A 19,570-nucleotide genomic window follows, 5' to 3' on the forward strand; every position below is an offset into this window, starting at 1 on the left:
TGGATCCACTTACCTGCACCCGAACGCCTGCTAGTTCCAAGCGCACCCTGGGTTGCAGCTGAGGGTTTAAGGACATGCGCAGAACGGGGACCGCCGCAGGTGTCGCAGCCGCCCACGCCTGCGCAGTGAAGGCGGCTCCGGGAGGCCGAGCGCGGCGCACATCTGCCCCTGCTGGGGTCTGCGGCTTCACCTGCGGCCACTGCAGAGCTCCTGCGGTGACCCGGCGGCGCATCCGGAGATTCCGGGCGGGCTCGGAGCTCACCGCGCCGGCCGCCGTGGAGTCTGCAGCCGGGAGCCGAGGGAGCGGGGCATCGGCCCGCAGCAGCGTTTGGCGGGACCCGCGGTTTCGGCCTTGCTGCTGCAGCGACGGCCCCCGATCCAGGCGACAGCATTGTTACGAGGTGACTCCTTGGTGCCACTCTTCGAGCGTCTACAGTTCAGAAGGTTCTCCCTGGTGATAAAGGGCGGCGTGACGAAGGCACGAACGTGGAGCCCGAGCCGGACGGCGCAGGCCTCACCCGCAGCCTGGCCGCAGCGCCCTGGCCGCAGCCGCTCCAGCTCCCAGGCTGCAGGCCCAGATGCGCCGCTGCCACCGTTTTCGTCTCACTTGCCCAGCGCTGCGTAGGGACCCTCCAGCCCAGTCTCAACTTGGCCACGTTACTGCAACAAAGGCTTTTGGTTTTCCCCTCCCCCCACCCCCAAAAACACGTTTCCACTTGAGTTTTATCTGAAACCCAGGTGGCTTTGGGCAGTGTGGAAGGAGGGGATCCTCTCAACCAAGCACCATTCATCCAGCAGCCATCTAACATTTATTGTGCCAGTTATCAATCTGTCAGCTCCAAGTTCACCTTCAACGCCTGCTTTTTTAATGGATGGAATTCTTTCAAGTATTTCTTTTTTAGATTGTTAAGCACTCTTAACACTTTCTCAGTAGACGCTGCTGGAAGATATTGCAGGAGGAAGGGGGATTCTCTTGCTGGTTTCAGTGGCTACACCATAGATGAGAAGACATTTGGTAGTGCCCTGTCCCAGCCATGCCCTGGCCTGCTGATCACTTTCCACAGGAGCACTACACTCTGGGTCTCCTACCCACGCTGGTGCCCCAACTCACTCTGCACACCTGCATGTCTGGTCACCAGCTGTGGCTCACCTGAGAGGTTGTGAGGTGCTTGCCTAGGGACTGCACACCAGCTCTGGCCTGGGCAAACCACCCAATTTCTCTGCTTTCTGGTGGATTGCAACAGTAGTGAGGAGGTGGCCACCCTTCAAATTTGACCTTCTTGGATAATCTCCCTTAACCCTAGGGTACCATATTGAGTTCTCTTACATCTTATACTTTTTTTCCATCTCCTTTTGTGTAGTTAAACTTTTATTATAGCTTGATATTCTTTAAAATTTCCCTGTTTATTTATTTTTTATTATTATTTTTTAAATGACCAGTAAGGGGATCTTAACCCTTGACTTGGTGTTGTCAGCACTACGCTCATCCATTGAGCTAACCGGCCATCCCTATATGGGATCCGAACCCGTGGCCTTGGTGTTATCAGCACCACACTCTCCCGAGTGAGCCACAGGCCAGCCCAAAATTTCCCTGTTTAAATCAGTGTGTGGTTTCTGTCTTCTGATAGAACCCAGACTGATACACTTAATAAACATCAAATTATATGTCAAGCAGTGTTCTAGGCATGAACAAGACAGACAAGGTATTTGCTTTTATGGAACTTATATTCTACAGAAGTTGTTAGTTAAGACCTAACTCACAAGATAAATTCAGTCATGCAAAACTTGGAGGCGGAATATTTCAGGCACAAGGGGACAAGTGGAAAACCTAAGTGATAATGAACTTAATGCATATAAACTAGAAAAACCACTGTGGCTTGACTTCAGTAAGCAAGGAGAGTAACAAGGTGAGGTCGAAGAGGCAAGCCTTTTAGATAGGGTAACTGACTTACAGTCAGGGCAGTTTTGAGAACGAATGATAGCAGTTTACTAAAAATTACACCAGGGTAATAGGACTGAATTGGGACGTTGGTCAGCAGGTCTATTGGCCATGGTAAAGGAGTCTGAATATTATTTTAGGTGATAAGATGTAATTGGAAGGAGGCTTTAATTAGGGCAGTGACAGGATCTGATTCTGAAAGATCACTGGTTATGTGGAGTGAATTATGAAGAAGCAAAGGTGGGAAAAGGGAGCTAAGGCAATTAATTATGGAGAAAATGGTATACTCATTGAGGCTCCTTTGGGACAGTCAGGGGTCCTTTCAGTCCCTCTTACAGTTACCACAGTGAAAGGAATATGTTCGGAATAAGGAAGGCATTACAGAGCTTAGCCTGGGCTGAGTAAAAATAAAAAAGGTAGCCACTCGAATGAGTTTAATACATGAATGGAGTGTCAGAACTTACAAATGAAGGCATGTAGGTGTGAGGGAACGTGTTCTATATAAATAGGAGCTAAGAAATAAATAGTAAATGAAGGGCTGGCCGGTTAGCTTGCTTGCTTAGAGCGTGATAAAACCAAGGTCAAGGGTTGGGATCTCAGTCTGCCAGATGTCAAAAAAAGAAAGAAATGGTAAATCAAATTGAAAAGGTAGCAGGGATCTTGCTCTGAAGGGATTGTCTGATCCACTAATGGGCTTAAGTTTTTTCTGTAGTTGATTTGATGCTATTAAAGGATTTTAAATAGGATAGTGATATATATATATATATCATATGGATCCCCTGAGAGCAGTGTAGGATGAATTTTAGAGGGCAAGACTAGAGGAGGAAGTAGAAAAGAGTAGGAGAGAAAAACAGAAAACAGCTAATTCTCAGGGGGAAATAAAGTAACAAAATTTATTAAGTATGAAAAGCAATGAATAAAGGCTTTTAAATTTAATCTGCATAGTAAGCAAGTATTGCTATTTTCAAATGAATAAGACTTTAAGAATTTGCTCAAGGTCATAGCCAGTGCAGTCGTCCCTTGGTATCTGTGTGGGTTTGGTTCCAGAACACTCGCCCTACCACCATGTATACCAAAATCCTTGGATGCTCAAGTCCCTGATATAAAATGGTGTAGTATTTACATATGACGTACACATATCCTCCCATATACTTTAAATCATCTCTAGATTACTTATAATACCTAATACAATGTAAATGCTATGCAAAGTTGCTATACTGTGTTGCTTTTATTTGTATTATTTCTTATTGCATTATTATTTTTTGTTTTTCAAATATTTTCGATCTGCAGTTGGTTGAATCCGCAGAGCAGAACACATGGATACAGAGAGCTGACAGCACTGAGTAGCCAGTCAGGATTTAAAGTTGATTTTGTTGTTACAGGAAGGACAAAAATGATGAGCCTGTGATGCCATACGTACATTCAGAATTTTTATTTCAAAATAAAGAACCACAGTAAAATTAATAATAGAAAATCCATATGGAAATATTCACAACCTGCTCATTGAGAAATGGGACAACTTCTCTCCTGCATTACTGCCATCCCTGTTTGAGGAGCCAAAGTAGAGGTACAATTAGATAAGAGGAAAGTACCTTTTTCAACAAAGCTCCACTCCATTGCTATGTGAGTTTTTATCCAAAAGCTCAACCACCAGAGAGAATGGTGAGAACTGAAAACTAACATACTGCAAGGGTTTGTCTAAAGGGTCTGAAATGGGTAAGCACCAAGGAGGGAAAGGGAGATCAAGCAACATATTGAAAATGGGAAGAGAGGGTGAGTGTCATGAGGACCCAATTTTCCATCTATAAAAATAGTGGGAAACTAGATGATGACTGTGGAGGTGTCCCTGACCTGTGACAGGAGCAAATCCCTCCATCTCCTCTAACCCTCTGAAATGCTCCAGTGTTAAAATCAAGTCTTCTGTCTGCTTCTTATCCCCTTAAAACATGCCTCCCTCTCTCCCTCAGTCGTCCTCTGGGGCCCCCATGAGGCCAAATGCCCTGAGCTCCTACTCTCCTTCCCATTCCCATTGTCTGAATCTGGAGTGAGGCTGAGCCGTCCACCCTCAACCTCAAGATTGAAGGAAGTTCTCCGCACCACTTTCCAACAGGAAAAGGTAGCCAGATGAGTCTGAATTCTAGAGTTCTGTGTGCAAACTCCACCCAGCAGAGGCAGTGCTATTTATAGACATAGGGATGAGTACTAATACATTCTATCCAAAAGGGGGCTGTAGGAACACAGAGGAAACAAGCTGCAAACAAACTACTTCCACTCACAGCAAAGTGGCAGTGCACATACATTCATCAGCTCAAGTGTGGCTCGTACTGTCTCAAATGTGGTCTACTGGGAAGATTCAAGCCCCTAAGAGCACCTGACAATAGTACCACAGTAACATGGTAACAAAGGTTAACTTGACATGGTAACAGACATAGACAAGCATGCCATGACCCTAAAACAACATACTTAAAACTAGATGATAATCGTTCAGGAAAAATCCTCTCCCAGAGCCAAAGTTGTAAATTCCAACTTAGCTATGAACGTTCTCCTCTGAATTCCCTTAAAGCTACAGGTTAAAACAAAATGAAAATCAACACCTAAAATCTCCTAAAAAATAAAAGAGAAATACCAAACCTCCACCAAAAAACCATTTATTTCAGGTTTCTCATTTGAAGGTCTCTCCCACCAGATGGGTAGTGAGAATACTTAAAAAATGTGAGTCCACTACATGGGGAAGGAATTGTTCGGTACAGTGAGGGGGAGAGGTTTTCTAGAAATAATCTTCCTTCCTCTGGACTTCATCCAAAATTAGAACTCATCAGCCGCCATGAACTACAATGCCCATCTCAGTAACAATCCTAGATTTCAAGCAATACTACATATAGAAACTACTGTCTTAAAGAAAAAAGACCCAAAGGAAATCAGTAGCTTTTTATATAGGCACATGACTTTCTGAGAAATTAAACTTAAAAGTTTCCATCTGAAGGAAAGAAATTGTTAAGAGGCAATGTGCAAACCTCAGGCACCACACCATATACCCTCCAATAACAAACCGCTTTCCCCCCTAAATTCTTTCCTTCTTATTACACTTTAACCTCTCCAGTATCAAATCTTCTTCTACCCTATAACCTCTCTTTAAACACCTCCCTCTAACCTCAATTTTCTTATATTTTCATTATTTGGTACAATTACTTTGCACTTAAAAAAATAAACACTTATGCAATAAAACCAGAAGGTAAAATAAATAAAACTCAAGTTAATTTGCTGTTCAAAGCTGTATGGAAGTAAGGAAGGTGCTCTCTTATTTAATCCCTCTCTCCGCTCCACACTTGTGTCTATCTGCTTCCTGGTAAGTCTGAGTTGGGGGAACTGCGCCCTCTTACTCCCTGTATGCCCTGGTGGGGCAATATTAGAAGCTAAGGGAAGAAGAGCTGGCAAAGTTGTCACATGCCAAGTGGCCAATCCCTCCTGAAATGGAGGTAGGTTCACTTGGTCTCTCCTAAATAGAAGAGAATGTCCAAGAAATTAAATATTTTAAAAACCAGTGAAAATCCAGTCCCAGCACTGGGTTAATCTTAGTGCTCGTGGAGTGTGTGAGATGAGAAAGGAATCAAGTAGCAGCAGTCAGAAGCAGTCCTGGTTTCATCCTGATGAGGTCTCTCCCTCATGTAGGGAGAAGTTGCTTTTCCATGCTGGGAGGGAGGTGGAAGGAGGCATGACTTAGACATTGGTGGTGGACTCCTTAACAGGCTGGATGCTGTTCATCTCCATAATGGGGCCTTTCCCAGATCTACTGGTCTCCTGTGCCTGCCCTTCAAAGCCCCGTGTAATGTCCTCAAAAGTCCTGCCACGGGTCTCTGGGACTTTGAAGAAGGTGAAGACCAAGAAGATAACGAGGAAGCCAGTGAAGACAATAAAAACGTAGGCTCCTAAATAGAACTAGTGAAAGGACAGAAAAAGAAGCACTGAATGAAGATCTGATCATTGACAATTTCCTTCACATCCATATTCCCAATAGACTTCGAGCTGTAACCCCTTCTGTAGTTAATGAACGGTAGGATTCTTCAGAGATTCATTTATCATTCCATTGCTAACTTGCTATACTTCTCTAATATTCTCTTTGTGTCATTCCTTTTCCTGTTCATTAAAGTTAGGGCTGGCCCATGGCTCACTCAGGAGAGTGCGGTGCTGATAACACCAAGGCCATGGGTTCGGATCCTAGGAAAAAAAAAAATTAGCTGCTTCCAAATACCTATTGAGTATTTCAGACCTTTTGATTATTATTTTAAAAATTTGAGTTTCTGAAAACACCCACAGAAATAGGAAATGCATTCTAGAAGTCCACTGCAAGTTCCTTTATATAACAAATCAGCTACGGGTCATTTTATAACAGGACCTATCTGATTTGTTAACGTCCTAAACTTAGTGAGCCTTTATGATCATGAAGAAATTAATGCTAATTCAAATTATGGATCGGCTTGGAATCCTCTGATGCTTATCATTACTATTCTGTTTCTAGAGCTGGTTGGTTAGCTCAGTTGGTTAGAGCATGGTGCTGATAATACCAAGGTCAAGGGTTTGGATCCCTGTACCAGCCAGTTGCCAATAACAAGCCAAAACAAAACCTAAAGTATCATTCTGTTTCTAGGCAAAGCTATACCTAAATTATCTCAGACTAGTAGTCCTTTAAAAGTTCCCAGTTTATTACCAGCCAGCTGCCAAAAAAAAAAAAGTTCCCAGTTTTGCCCTCCTGTTTCAATCTTTTCTGCTGTTATTTTTTTCCTATATGCCATTGAAAATGAGGGGAGAAATGTGGTTTAAAGCTCTTGATATTTCACAGATAGATTTACTCTTATTGCAGATCTTAGCAACCTCAGCATACAATTTTTTTCTTTCCTTATTAAGTCAAGTTTTCCTTTTCACTTAAAGGAAGCACTGTATGGCTTCTCTTCAGCATATGTGAATTGCCAGCATCACTACTCTTGTGCTTTGAGGCCATTATGAGGTAAAGTAAGGGTTACTTAAACACAAGCACTGTGATATCGGTTAACCTGATAACCTACATGCTACTAAGTGACTAACACGCGGATAGTGTATACAGACAGTGTTGATGTGCTGGACAAAGGGATGACTCATAGGGTGGAGCAGGATGGTGTGAGACTTATTCATGCTACTCAGAACAGTGCCCAACTTAAAAAACTTATGAATTGTTTATTTCTGGCATTTTCCATTATTTTCAGACTGCAGTTAACCGTGGGTAACTGAAACTGTGGTAAGCAAAACCACAGATAATGGGGAAGTACTGTATTATTAAGGTGTATCTTAAACATGTTGGCTAAAGTGGGCTGGTTTCAAGATAAGCTAAGTGAGTTTAGTTTAAATTTACTTACTATAGCTGAAGGGAAGAGCAGTCCAACCAAAAAGTTGGAGGTCCAGTTGGAACAACCAGCCACTGCCATTGCAGCTGGGCGGGGTCCCTGGCTGAAGAGTTCAGCCACAATAAACCAGGGAATGGGGCCTGGTCCAACTTCAAAGAAAGCCACAAAGATCAAGACAGCTGCAATGCAGACATAGTTCATCCCATTATATTCACTCTATAAGAGGAAGGAACATAGCAAAGTTAATAAGACAGCACGATCTAGAATCCAGCTTTCCAGAGATGAGTACTGTGTAAATGGCAAGCTCCTTCCGTCCTGTGATATAACAGTTATTGGCTTTGACGTCAAAAGCCTTGGGTATGTAAGTACCGTGTATGTCATTTTACACTTAGACCATTTCATCATTTATAAAATAGGATTACCTCAAGAATTAAATTAGATAATGTAGGCCTGACTGGTTAGCTCAGTTGGTTAGAGCATGGTGTTGATAATACCAACCAGGGTTTCATCTCTGTACTGGCCAGCCACCGAAAATTAAAATAATAAATAAATTAGATATGTATTTTACAAGCTATAATGTTTTACAAATGTAAAGATTATAACAGTTTATTTCTAATGATCCACCTTTTTTTTAAACTCCAGGCATGTTGCTGCTCTCAAATTTGACTTTGTTGATAATCTCCAACCTCAACCCACCCAGTGTCACAGAGTCAACTGTAACCTCTCTCCTTCCCCCTCCCCTCCCTTTCCTTCACACAAAGAGCACTCACCAGGGCCTGGCCCGTGGCTCACTTGGGAGAGTGTGGTGCTGATAACACCAAAGGCCAAGGGTTCGGATCCCTGTATAGGGATGGCCAGTGAGCTCACTTGGGAGAGCGTGGTGCTGACAACACCAAGTCAAGGGTTAAGATCCCCTTACTGGTCATCTTTTGGGGGGGGGAAAAAAAAAAAAGAGCACTCACCTTTAATAACAAAGAAACAGTCATGAGGATGGAACAAAAAGCCATCCCGCCAAGGCCTATCATATGTAGAGTTCTTCTTCCTGCCCTTTCCACCAGAAACAGCTAAAAAAAAGAGAAATTTTAACATGAGACTTCTGCTTTCTCTTTCATGAGAATATTGTATGAGCTACCTGAAATCTGTTTTACCAATAGCAGGACACTTCTCTAATTCCAAGTTTAAAGCATTCAGTATCCCTTCTATAACTCCCCTTTCTCAATCATCCCATATTTGCTTGAAAAGCAAAGACTACTTATACCCATCATTCAATGTATCTCTTTTCTCAAAAGGGAATTAAACAAAAAATGGTTTAATTAGATCATAGTAGGGATGTTGAAGGACATGCAATTCATCTTTGAACATCTATAGCAAGAATTCCTCTTTTCTCCACGCCCAAATTATCAAACCATCCAACTTACAGAAATTACAGTGAAGATAGTATTAACCACACCCGCACCAATGGTGGCATAGATTGGCTCCTCAACACCTGCACCTTGGAAGATTCCTGTTGAATAATAGAACACCTAATAGGAAACAAAAGATGCAACTTTGATATAATTGTGTGTACCAGTTAAATAAAACCCTCAAAAGATAAAATCCCAGGAGGTAAGGAGTCCTTTCCAGAATTCTGATGCAATCACAGCATCCTTTCTGCAAATGGATTATCTTGTATCTTATCTCTATTCTCAGTTCTTCTCGATTCTAGATAGTTCCATTTTTCTTCTAACTATGCATAGTCCCACTGCTCCATTTACTGTTCTTCATATTCACTTTTTAATTTATGTAAAAATTTAATTAAGTCCTACTAAGTGCTTTTTCAATGAACTCTTCTCCAAACACTCACAACACTGATAGGCACAAACTGATGACCTGATTCAATAGTGAAGAAACTGAATAACGTTAATCTGCTCATTTAATAAGAAGCAGAACTTGTTCTGAATTTCCCAGCCCTAGGCCCTTTCCAAGTGTTTTAGGAAGTAATATTGGCTACTATTTTTATTTAATATATACTATTAAGTAAAATACTATTTTATACATTTTTATTATTTGCTAGGCACTGTGTGAAAATGTAGGGTTGCTACAATTACCATAGTTAAAAAGATATTGCCTCCATAGCAATATTTCTCAGTGTTTTTGATGAATGTGCCTCTACATATGGGATTTACCTTCTCAAAAAATAACTGTTCAAGTACCTAGTACTTAAGATAGAAACTATGCATATTTATGTTTTCTAAAATAAAATTACAGTTGTGCTTTTTGAAACCGAGATTTATAGTGTTATCTTCATTGAAAATTGCTGCTCTGGAGGTAGACTATTTAAAAAAAATTCTAATATAGGCTGGTCGGTATTAGAATTATAATTAGCTAATATTAATAGAGTTAATATTAGCTCACTTAGAGCTTGGTGCTGATAACACCAAGGTCAAGGGTTCAGATCTTCTTACTGGCCAGCTGCCCAAAAAAATGACATAAAGCTTGTGGGGAAAGACATCTGAACAGTTAAAACTAGCAATGAATAGTTATGCTAACTCTCTTCCTTATAAAAAGGTCTACACATCAAAAACCTAATTTGTATATATATGTGTATGTGTACGTATATATACACACACACACTATATATACTTTATAGATGTGTGTATGTGTATATATATATACATTATATGTGTGTGTATATATATATGTACACATGCACACATATATATGTACATCTCCAACAAACTTCTTTTTGCCTGTGGCAGCTGCCCAGTACAGAGATTGAACCCCAGACTTTGGTGTTATCAGCACCATGCTCTAATCAACTGAGCTGATCAGTCAGCCCATCCAGCAAACTTCTTTCAATAAAATTACTTTGCTATCTAGTGACATCAAGTTAACTTAAGTTAACCCCTACATCATCTCACCTAAAAGCAGTTCACTCTGCTAGGTAAACACTGTCCAAACTCTTATCCATCTGCCTTAAAGGGAAATTAGAAAATACAGTTTGCTCAAAAGTAGGTTGGACAAGTGACTTCCAAGCCTGCAGTGCACTGGATTTCCTTTTTACAGTTTCCAAGCCCCTTACATATGAGAGATTTGTGATTCAGTAGACTCAGGAATTGCACTTCCTGTAACTCTGCCGCAGCCAGCTTTTGGTTAGATTATACCCAGGGCAAAATCTGCTCATTGACTAAACTGAGAAACATCTTAGTCCAACAACAATGAATTTATGCACCATTTCCCAACATGGGAGGAGTGTGTCCTACATAGTGCTCATCTGTCATTTGTGATTTTACCCGAGTAATCTTTTTTCTGATACTGTTTTGCAGGGCCAGGAGTGGAGTGAGGTGCCTTGGGTACATTCGTTAAGGAGGCACTTATTCTCAGGGCTGGGCTGGCACCTAGGTGCCTCACTCTAGTTCCAACCCTGCTGCTCTGGAAAGTACTGGGAGTATATTTTCGTAATATAATGTATAATGTATTATGAAGTAACATAACACAATATAATATAATGCAATATAAATATACTATAATTATAAAATGAGACTGTGATCCATCAAAATCACCTGGGAAGGCCTTTTCAAACTATCTTTCCTCTCAGGTTCTGATAAAACAGCCTCTAACTCCTCATGAGAAGCACTGCTACTTCAAATACAAGTATCCTTCTGGTGTGTTAAGCAGGAGAAAAGACCAAGAACCAACTTACTATTTCGAGTGTCAAGTGCATCTTGCAAAAATTTGTTACAAAATTATTAAATCACAGTGATCAAAGACTAATGGAAAATCCTCAGGGCATGAATCACTATTTAAAGAGGTGGGACAAAGGTGCTCTTCATATCCAAATATTTTATCCACAAATGGATAGAGTATGCAGGAATACCCTCTCTTCCCACAACCCATGCAGAAGCAGGAAGCTGATATTTGCATAGACTACAAGGGCTACCTACCGAATGCTAGCTTCCACTTTGCACCCTATTTAAACCGTCATATTCACTATTCTAATTGTAAAATATACATAGACAAAAAACAAAAACAAAAACAAAAAACAAAAAACCCAAACCAAACAACATATAAAATAGATCAGAGTTAAGGAGCACTGGAAATTTTAAAAAATGAGTGATCAAAGAAGAGAATGAATTAGATAATTGTGATGCCTATAAACGGAAAAAAGTCTGGAAGAGGACAAACGTTAAACGTAAGTTCTAGAACAGGTGACTTAAATTTTTCATTTTACATGCCACTCACTCATGCTCAGGTGTTTTGAATGAAATTTTGTGGGACACCTTTGACCCAAACGCAGATACTCACAGCATTGATCCCAGAGAGCTGCTGAGAGAGCTGGAGCACGATGGAAATGAGGATGGGCTGTCGGTAGCTCGGGGTTCTAAAGAGCTCCAGCACAGTGACTTGCTTTTCTTGTGACATCCTTGCACTCTCATCTTGCATTTCCTGGATGTCCTGGGACACATCCTGGGTGCCCCACAACCGCTGGAGGACTGGTGAATTGAACAAAGAGGAAAGGATAAAGATAATGTGCTGCCCCCAATTCATTTTTTCTATAAGACTGCTGGGAAGAAGCCACACAAGACGAGGTGACAATGAGTGTCCACGCATTAACTTGCCTTCTCACCTATTCTTTAGGGGTTGCAAGTTTGACTCAAGAGTAATCAGAAAACTCTTCACTTGGGTTCTGAGGGACAGGGAAAGAGGATACAACAACAAAAAATCCAGTACCCTCATCCTTAAAACCAACCACAGCCAAATTGCCATCTTAGGATTTAGTGTAAAGGATACTCACTCTCCTTAGCATTCTCCTCTTCCTTTCTGTTAATGAGCAAGAATCTAGGGCTTTCAGGGCAAAATGGAAGGGCTGCACTTTGTAGGACAGATGGAATGATGGTAAAGCCCAAAAGTATGGGCCAGAGCTTTTCAGACCCCAGAATGACTTCCAGACCAAAGATCTAAAAACCGGACAAAGACAATGCTTTAAACCCCATATTTCATAGGTTGAAAATTCATTAAAAAAAAAAAAGTTCAGAAATCATTCTTTTACCACAAGATAAACAAACTGTTTATTTTCCTTTCTCTGTGCAGCCTGCTTCTTTAGCTACTATCTGTGAGCAGTAGTAACAATATCTGAAACTTACAGGTTACATATAAGATTCTAATCTATATACATAGATTATAAATTTATAGATTATATATAATTGACTATGTGCCAGATATGCTTTTGAGTGCTTTACTTATGTTAACTCATTTAATAAGCCACAAAACTAACACTCGTTAAGTATGGGAAGTTCTAGAGTACCTGGGCCACCAGAATCCCGATGACGATGCCCAGCTGATTGAGAGTACCAAAGGCACCCCGTAGGGCAGTAGGAGATATCTCTCCAATGTACATGGGCACAAAACCTGTGCAGAGTCCACAGAAGATGCCAATAACCAAGCGGCCCAGGATCAGCATTTCAAACGACTTAGCTAATTTACAGAATCCCATAAGGCAGCCACCTACAATGGCCAATAGGTTGACAATAAGCATTGAATTGCGCCTGTAAAATTAAGCAAAGACAAAGTGAGGTCAGCAAAGTGGTAGGCTCCCAATCTCTCCCTTTCTTTCCTCATTATTCTGCTCTTCTCCAGGCTCATATCCTCTCCCAATTTTGGTCTATGTTTTCTTTTTCACTTTCTATCATCAGAACATTTCTAGGTGAAATAACTTGGATCAATGGTTTTATACCTCTTGATGCATAAAACTGACATAGCGAGCTTGTTTAAGATTCTTTCTATTAAGTCCTACCCATAGCTTAGGATTTTAGCATGCACTGTAGGCAAGTAGTTCTCACAGTAGTACACAAACTAACAGCATCAGTAAGAAATTTACTACAAATTAAAATTCTCCCACCCCACCCAGATTTACATAATCCCTAGGTCTGAGTCTGGGTTTGGAGCCCAGCAATCTGTGTTCTAAAAAGCCTTCAGGTGATTTGATGCAAGCTAAAGCTTGAGAAACCACTGCCCCAGGCAAAATTCTGACATAGCTGGTCCGTAAACACACTCAAGAGACATTTTTGGACCAGTGCTAACCTTTTTATGCTTTTTACTGCATTTCATGCAATGTAGTTGTTTAGATATCACTCACATTTCAGAGAAAAGTTATTCTACATCGCAGAAAATAATACACAAAAGGTAGTCAACTTCAGTTCTCCCTCTCTAGGCTAGACTGTGGCGATGCCACTAGCAATTAGTATTGATAACCTGTATAAAATAATAAATTACTGTATTTATGTGCTAAACATGGAAGGTAAAGCCACTGAAACAGCTGATAGAAGACAGAGGTAAAAGATTAACACTGTACAACTGCTACGGGGCGTTGGGAAGATCCAGCACCACGATTGGCTTGAGGTGTGGCCTGGCACCGACACTTAAAAGCTCCCCCAAGAGTTCCTCAATGTGCAGCCAAGGGGGAGATCTATTGTTAAGAGAAAGATTAGTTCTCATTTTCTTTGTCTGCATTTCTTTCCCTGTTTCCCCCTCCTCTATCAAGGTCTTTTGCTAATAAAATAACTGGAAGAAAACCATGTTATGGGGACCCAACTTAAAATTGTAATGACTTCAGTAGACAGAGGTAGCCTTAAAAACCGAAACAAAATAAAAAATTAAACATTATCAAATAAAACAGGTTACTTTATTAACTTTTTTTTTTTTTTTAAAGATGACTGGTAAGGGGATCTTAACCCTTGACTTGGTGTTGTCAGCACCACGCTCTCCCAAGTGAGCAACCAGTCATCCCTATATGGGATTCAAACCCGTGGCCTTGGTGTTATCAGCACCGCACTCTCCCAAGTGAGCCACGGGCCAGCCCTTTATTAACTTTTTAACTTGAATTCCATTTGTGTTTCTAGAGCATCTAATTGGCAAACTAAATGGTTCCTTTGTCAGTCAATACTGAAAGTATTCTACACTCTAAAGCACTTTATTAAGCTAGTGTAGAGGGAGATGAGTCAATTTCCTTTTTTGGGGAAAATAATTCAGTTCAGTTATTTGGCCATTATCCACATTTACCACAGATTAAGAATCACAAAAATACTTCCTACCAACCCTGTGTAAAATAATGAAAACGCTTGCATAAAACCCCAAAATTTTTTAGAAAAACGAGCAACTTTCTTATCTTGTAAACAAAGCATGTTTCTGGGAAACTCCACAGTTGACCTTACTAGAGAATAATTCTGAACTAGACTACGCTGGAATGCTAAGGCCAATCATTCACGTGGCCCACCTCTTGAAAGCCTGGGTGGAAGCTATGTAGGGAAGTAGAGCTCCAAGCAAGAGCAGTCCTATTCACGGGCCCTTGAACTAGGTTTCCCTTGATTAGAATTGCAAGCGTTCTTATTAAAATGCATCATCACCTCCCTGCCCTAATTTTCTATACTTGTTCTCAATGCAACCAGTATAGCCCACTTCCTTGCCAGTTTCTGGTCAATACCTGCCAAAGCGGTTGGCGAAGAGTCCAACGGAAAAGGAGCCAATCATACCACCAACAGAGAAAATGGCCACAGCCACCGACCAGAGGGTCGTGAGCAATACCTCAGAGGGAGAGTCCTTTGACCTCTCTTTAATAGTGTAATTGAGAAAGTTTTTTATGATCTGCAAAATAAAACGGTTGGTTGGAGGACAGACTGTTACAGTTGGATGAGAACAAAAGAGACAAATTATTAGGTAGGAATCATTTCCTACCAAAGAGAACAGCATTACTATTACTTTATAGGTAGAGGACCAAGGGAGTGAATAGATGGGGATGTGGAAGCCAAGGATCGCCTACCGGAGTTAATGATACTAGGTCTGAAAAGAGCAATTGATTTGTCCTGAAAACCCCAGTAGGTGGCAGCACTGACGTTCACTGTAGACCCCAGCCCTCTCCTAAGAGCCCCCTCCCCTTTCTTTATAAGTAACCCCTAGAGGATAATACATGAAGTGTATCAGCACAGGGTGAGAGAGTGAGAGCAAGAAGGGCACAGTCCCGGGCATAGGGAGAAAATGAGCTTTTTGCTTTGATTAAATGACTCAATTATCCAGCATCTCACTGTAGATTTTAATAAATAAATGACTCAATCAGATTCACCCACCCATATATTCTCCCTCTTCAGTTTTAGCCAAGCTAGATGCAAAGTGTTTCTTAAATTCTGAATTCTTGAAACCCTACTTAAAGTAAAGAAATAACTTCCCTATTCCACATTCTATTTTTTGTTGCCAGGCACTCACATTCTCAGGAGCATTGATGACTCCAGTGTTGTAGCCATACTGGAAAGAGCCTATTGTAGCTACGGCGACGGCAAAGATCAGAGGTGGGGTGACCTGAGGGGGAAAAGAGAAACGGTTCTTAAAACTTTGGGTTGATGATTGTCTCTTGTTCATTATGGAGATATATTAGGAGGACTTGAACCATGAGTGGTATAAAAAGGACAAAAATCTAACGAGAATTATGTAATGAACGGGAACACAAAAGAATACGTTGTACTGAAGAACTTATCTGGAAATATATAGACAAGAATGTGGAGTTAACTTGAGAAAAGTGGCTTAGAAAATTTGGGAAGGAAGAAGTTAAGAGGAACTGGGTTAGCTGGCTAGAAAGCATTTTAAAAACAGCACCAAATAAAGGCAAACAGAATTGTGCTCAAGAACTGTGAGGACAAAGGAAAACAAGCCTTTAGATACCTAAGAACTGATTATTTTGGAAACAGCTAGATCCAGCACAGTCTAACACAGGTGACTCCCCTGCAGAAGCCAGAGCGGTGGTGGTGGTTTGTGTCTTCACTGCTGCGGAGTCTCTTATCTCTTATCTCTCTGGACCGTGTAACCTATCGTATCTAACTACCCATTGCACCCTGGCCATATATGAAAGTCTTCCCGTTTATGAAATACTGTACCCCACACCCAGCAGGAGGAGAACACTACTGGGGGAAATCAATCAGCTATATCTCGCCTTGCTTGGCATAATTCAAGTGGGCAAGTGGGTGTTATCTTAAATTTCCTCCTTGGGGCAGCTCAATGTTTATGCCTGAGGCTGCCCAATCCCTTCAACCTTTCCTTTTCTTCAGCCCCTTTTTTCGCAGGTCAAACAGGGTAGCAGGTTGGGAACTTCAGTTGGCAAGTTGACCTTGCCAGCAGCCTCCCAGCTGTCTCAGACCTAAGTTATCGTAAGTATCCCTGAGGGTCCTGCCAGTATAAAACTCTTTCTGTTAATTCCTTCTCCTTTTAGTAAAAACCTCTTCTTTCCCTTCTTATCATTGTCTTCAAGGGCCTTTTCCTCTTCCACCCCATTTTTTTCTTCTCCTCTATTTAAGTTTCCTTCGTTTTCAAATAAATTTATCTTAGTGAAAATGACTTTCCCCCTACAAATACTGCATCCACAACACACAAGAATATATTAATATATCCTGCACTCGCAATCAACCACAGTAGAGACAACTGGAATTCTTTCTCCTTAGCATCCAGAAATCATATAGTTATAGAACAGATAGCTGGACCCTGATCTGCACCCCCAAACCAACCCCAGGTCCTTTCAAGGTCTAATGCTTCCATAAAGTCTTCATGCTGGCTTTGAGATCCACACAACCAGGCAGCCCCTGATCCTCCAAACTCAACTGTCTCATCCTCAATAGCGTTATAGTTACCTAAAATAAACCTGAGAAACAAACAAATTCTCCAGGTGGCTTTCCTATGAACAGATCTGGGATAAATCCTTTACGACATTCAAAGAGAGCTGATGAAAGCATAGCACTGCAGGCTGGAGAAGAAACGAAAAGGCCTTAAGATGGGTTAGTGACTTAGGAGAAAACAGAACACATTAAGACTTGCCTTTCTGAGCGTACCCCACACAAGCCAAAACAAGCATTACTCGTATCATTCTTACCTTCTGTGTCCCCATTGCCTTAAACTAATTTTTTTCAAATCTTCAAGAAAGATCTAGGAGTGAGATTCCAGGAACACCTCTACTAGCCAGCAAAACCTTCAAAATGTCCTTCTCGGCAGCAAGTTTCCTCAGAGATGCTCTGTGATTCTTACTCACCATTACAGCATCTCTGGCTGGGGGTGGGGGATCGTGGCTATTTGTAATCTCCGTAAAGGGTGGAGCCTAGAAGGGAGGCAAACGCCCAGCCCCACCTCACACCCTCCCCAAATAATCTCAAGACCTCCCGGAATTTTGCGACCTCTGTTATCAGAACTTTGCAGCTCCACCCCAGGCAGTAACTCCTTCCCTACCCCTCCCCCCACTTTAAACCACTTCCTGCCACTGTCTCCACCCGGGGTTTTTTTTCTTTCCCCCAGCTCATCCTCATTTCTTTCCTTTTGTAATAGCAGCTATAGCCTCTTAGTTTCACAGACAAAATGCTACCAGAAAAGCCTGGAGGGAGGGCAAATGCACAATTTTTTTTTTTGCTCTCACATCAGCCTGGGATTGAATCAACCTACATAGAGATGAGAATAAATCTACCTATATATGGCAAAGTCGAGTGGGTGTTACTATCAGATTTTGGTTGTTTGATAGGGTGTAAGCAGAAAGAATCCTATTTATCAGCTGCTTTTTGATTGTAGGCTGGATCTACATTTTTTTTTTTTTTTTAAGATGACCGGTTAGGGGGTCTTAACCCTTGGCTTGGCGTTGTCAGCAGCCAGTGAGCGAACCGGCCATCCCTATATGGGATCCGAACCCGTGGCCTTGGTGTTATCAGCACCGCACTCTCCCGAGTGAGCCACAGGCCGGCCCTTAGATCTACATTCTTTTTTTTTTTTTAAAGATGACCGGTAAGGGGATCTTAACCCTTGTCTTGGTGTTGTCAGCACCACACTCAGCCAGTGAGCCAACCGGCCATCCCTATATAGGATCCGAACCCGTGGCCTTGGTGTTATCAGCACCACACTCTCCCGAGTGAGCCAGAGGCGGGTCCTTAGATCTACATTCTTGAAGAGGAGAGTAGGACAGGCGGAGTGAAGAAAATCGTAGGAAGAAATTGGCCAGTTGTTGGCTCTACTTGTCCTCTGATTAGCATAATTCCACCTGGGAGAAAAGAAACCTGAATTTCTAGAAGCCAGACCAACTCTCCCGGGCTTCAGAAAGGAGAGGGACAATTGAATTCATCATACCACCCATTCTGAAATCTGCAATTCTTTGCCTCTAGTCAGAGGCTTACAGGTATCTGGAAATGCAACAATTATCAAATTCAATTAAACAGATATTTGCTGAGCACATGCTATGTATCAGGTACTCTCCAAAAAGTTGGCGATTCTTTAATAAGACAAAAAAGTTCTTACACTCAAAGAATTTATACTGTTTCTCTTCCTTCTTCCATTTAAAAAATAATAAAGGGGCTGGCTGGTTAGCTCAGTTGGTTAGAGTATGGTGTTGATAACACCAAGGTCCAGGGCTTGATCCCTGTTACCAACCAGCTGCCCCCCCCCCCAAAAATAATAAATTAAATTAAAAAGGACAAGGGCAACTGATTATTACACAACTGGAAAGAATTATTAACATCCTGTCAATTATGGACTGCAAATTTCTTGGAAGAAATTGTGAGATAAATATCTGATTACTAGGCTATACAAGAAAATTGAACAAAATGAGTAGAAAAAAATGAGAACTGAGGAAGATGAAGGACAATGAATGGAGACTCCAGTGTGAGAGTAAACAAGCAGAACAATTCAGTTTGTGGTTAATCAGTTGGGTGAGAGATAACATCAAGGCTTTTCTGGAGAATAAACATCAAGGGTCAAATTCCAAATGTCCATTAATTTTAGCCAAGCAATCCTTTCACACCTGGAAGGGGAGGTATGTGTGAAAGAAGATCCATAAATAGATAAAATTTTTCTAGCTGGTGAGCAGGAGGAAGTGCATCTTCCTTTAGGATTTTGGTTGAAAGCCTAGAATCCAAATTGATTATACTGGACTTGAAACAACCCAGATTATTGTTGACTCCTTTCCTTAAATAAAGATATTTTCTAAATCTGATTGTTGGCTGAGAAAATTGAGGATGAGTGAGTTGGTATATCCACAAAACCTTTCCTGAGGTCATACCTCCCCTTCCCCATCTCACCCTTGCCTTCCAGGAGACAGTGAGCCAAAGGTCCCATTAGTTACCACAGCAACTGAATTTAGCAGCCAAAGGAAAAAGAATATCCCATAGGGCAGCGCTGTTCCACAGAAATATAATGCAAGCCATTGGTGTAATATTAAACTTTCTAGTAGACGTTACATTAAAATTTTTTTAAAAAAGAGAAATTGGGC

The 19,570-nt window shown here is 41.3% G+C and overlaps 1 protein-coding gene across 1 annotated transcript; it reads right to left on the reverse strand.

The window, feature by feature from the left end:
- Positions 1 to 3,394: 3,394 nt before the first annotated feature.
- On the reverse strand, positions 3,395 to 17,352 carry SLC2A3 (solute carrier family 2 member 3). The gene is made up of 10 exons (XM_063074855.1): positions 17,201 to 17,352; positions 15,550 to 15,642; positions 14,774 to 14,934; positions 12,599 to 12,839; positions 12,089 to 12,251; positions 11,599 to 11,786; positions 8,733 to 8,837; positions 8,277 to 8,378; positions 7,327 to 7,530; positions 3,395 to 5,875 (listed from the first exon to the last, which is right to left on the reverse strand). Exons 1-10 carry the CDS (start codon positions 17,213 to 17,215, stop codon positions 5,657 to 5,659), a joined length of 1,491 nt encoding a protein of 496 aa, XP_062930925.1. The 5' UTR covers positions 17,216 to 17,352; the 3' UTR covers positions 3,395 to 5,656.
- Between the last annotated feature and the right edge of the window lie 2,218 nt (positions 17,353 to 19,570).

The sequence above is a fragment of the Cynocephalus volans genome, chromosome 12 (assembly GCF_027409185.1).
Source record: "Cynocephalus volans isolate mCynVol1 chromosome 12, mCynVol1.pri, whole genome shotgun sequence".
NCBI lineage: Eukaryota > Metazoa > Chordata > Mammalia > Dermoptera > Cynocephalidae > Cynocephalus > Cynocephalus volans.

What these genes read in the sequence shown, in the direction of transcription:
- SLC2A3 (XM_063074855.1), bottom strand. An exon ending in TCGGGATTCTGGTGGCCCAG is followed by an intron (nt 12,252 to 12,598) that starts GTACTCTAGAAC and finishes TCCGGTTTTTAG; the next exon opens with ATCTTTGGTCTGGAAGTCAT. An exon ending in CTATCTTCACTGTAATTTCT is followed by an intron (nt 8,379 to 8,732) that starts GTAAGTTGGATG and finishes TCTTTTTTTTAG; the next exon opens with CTGTTTCTGGTGGAAAGGGC.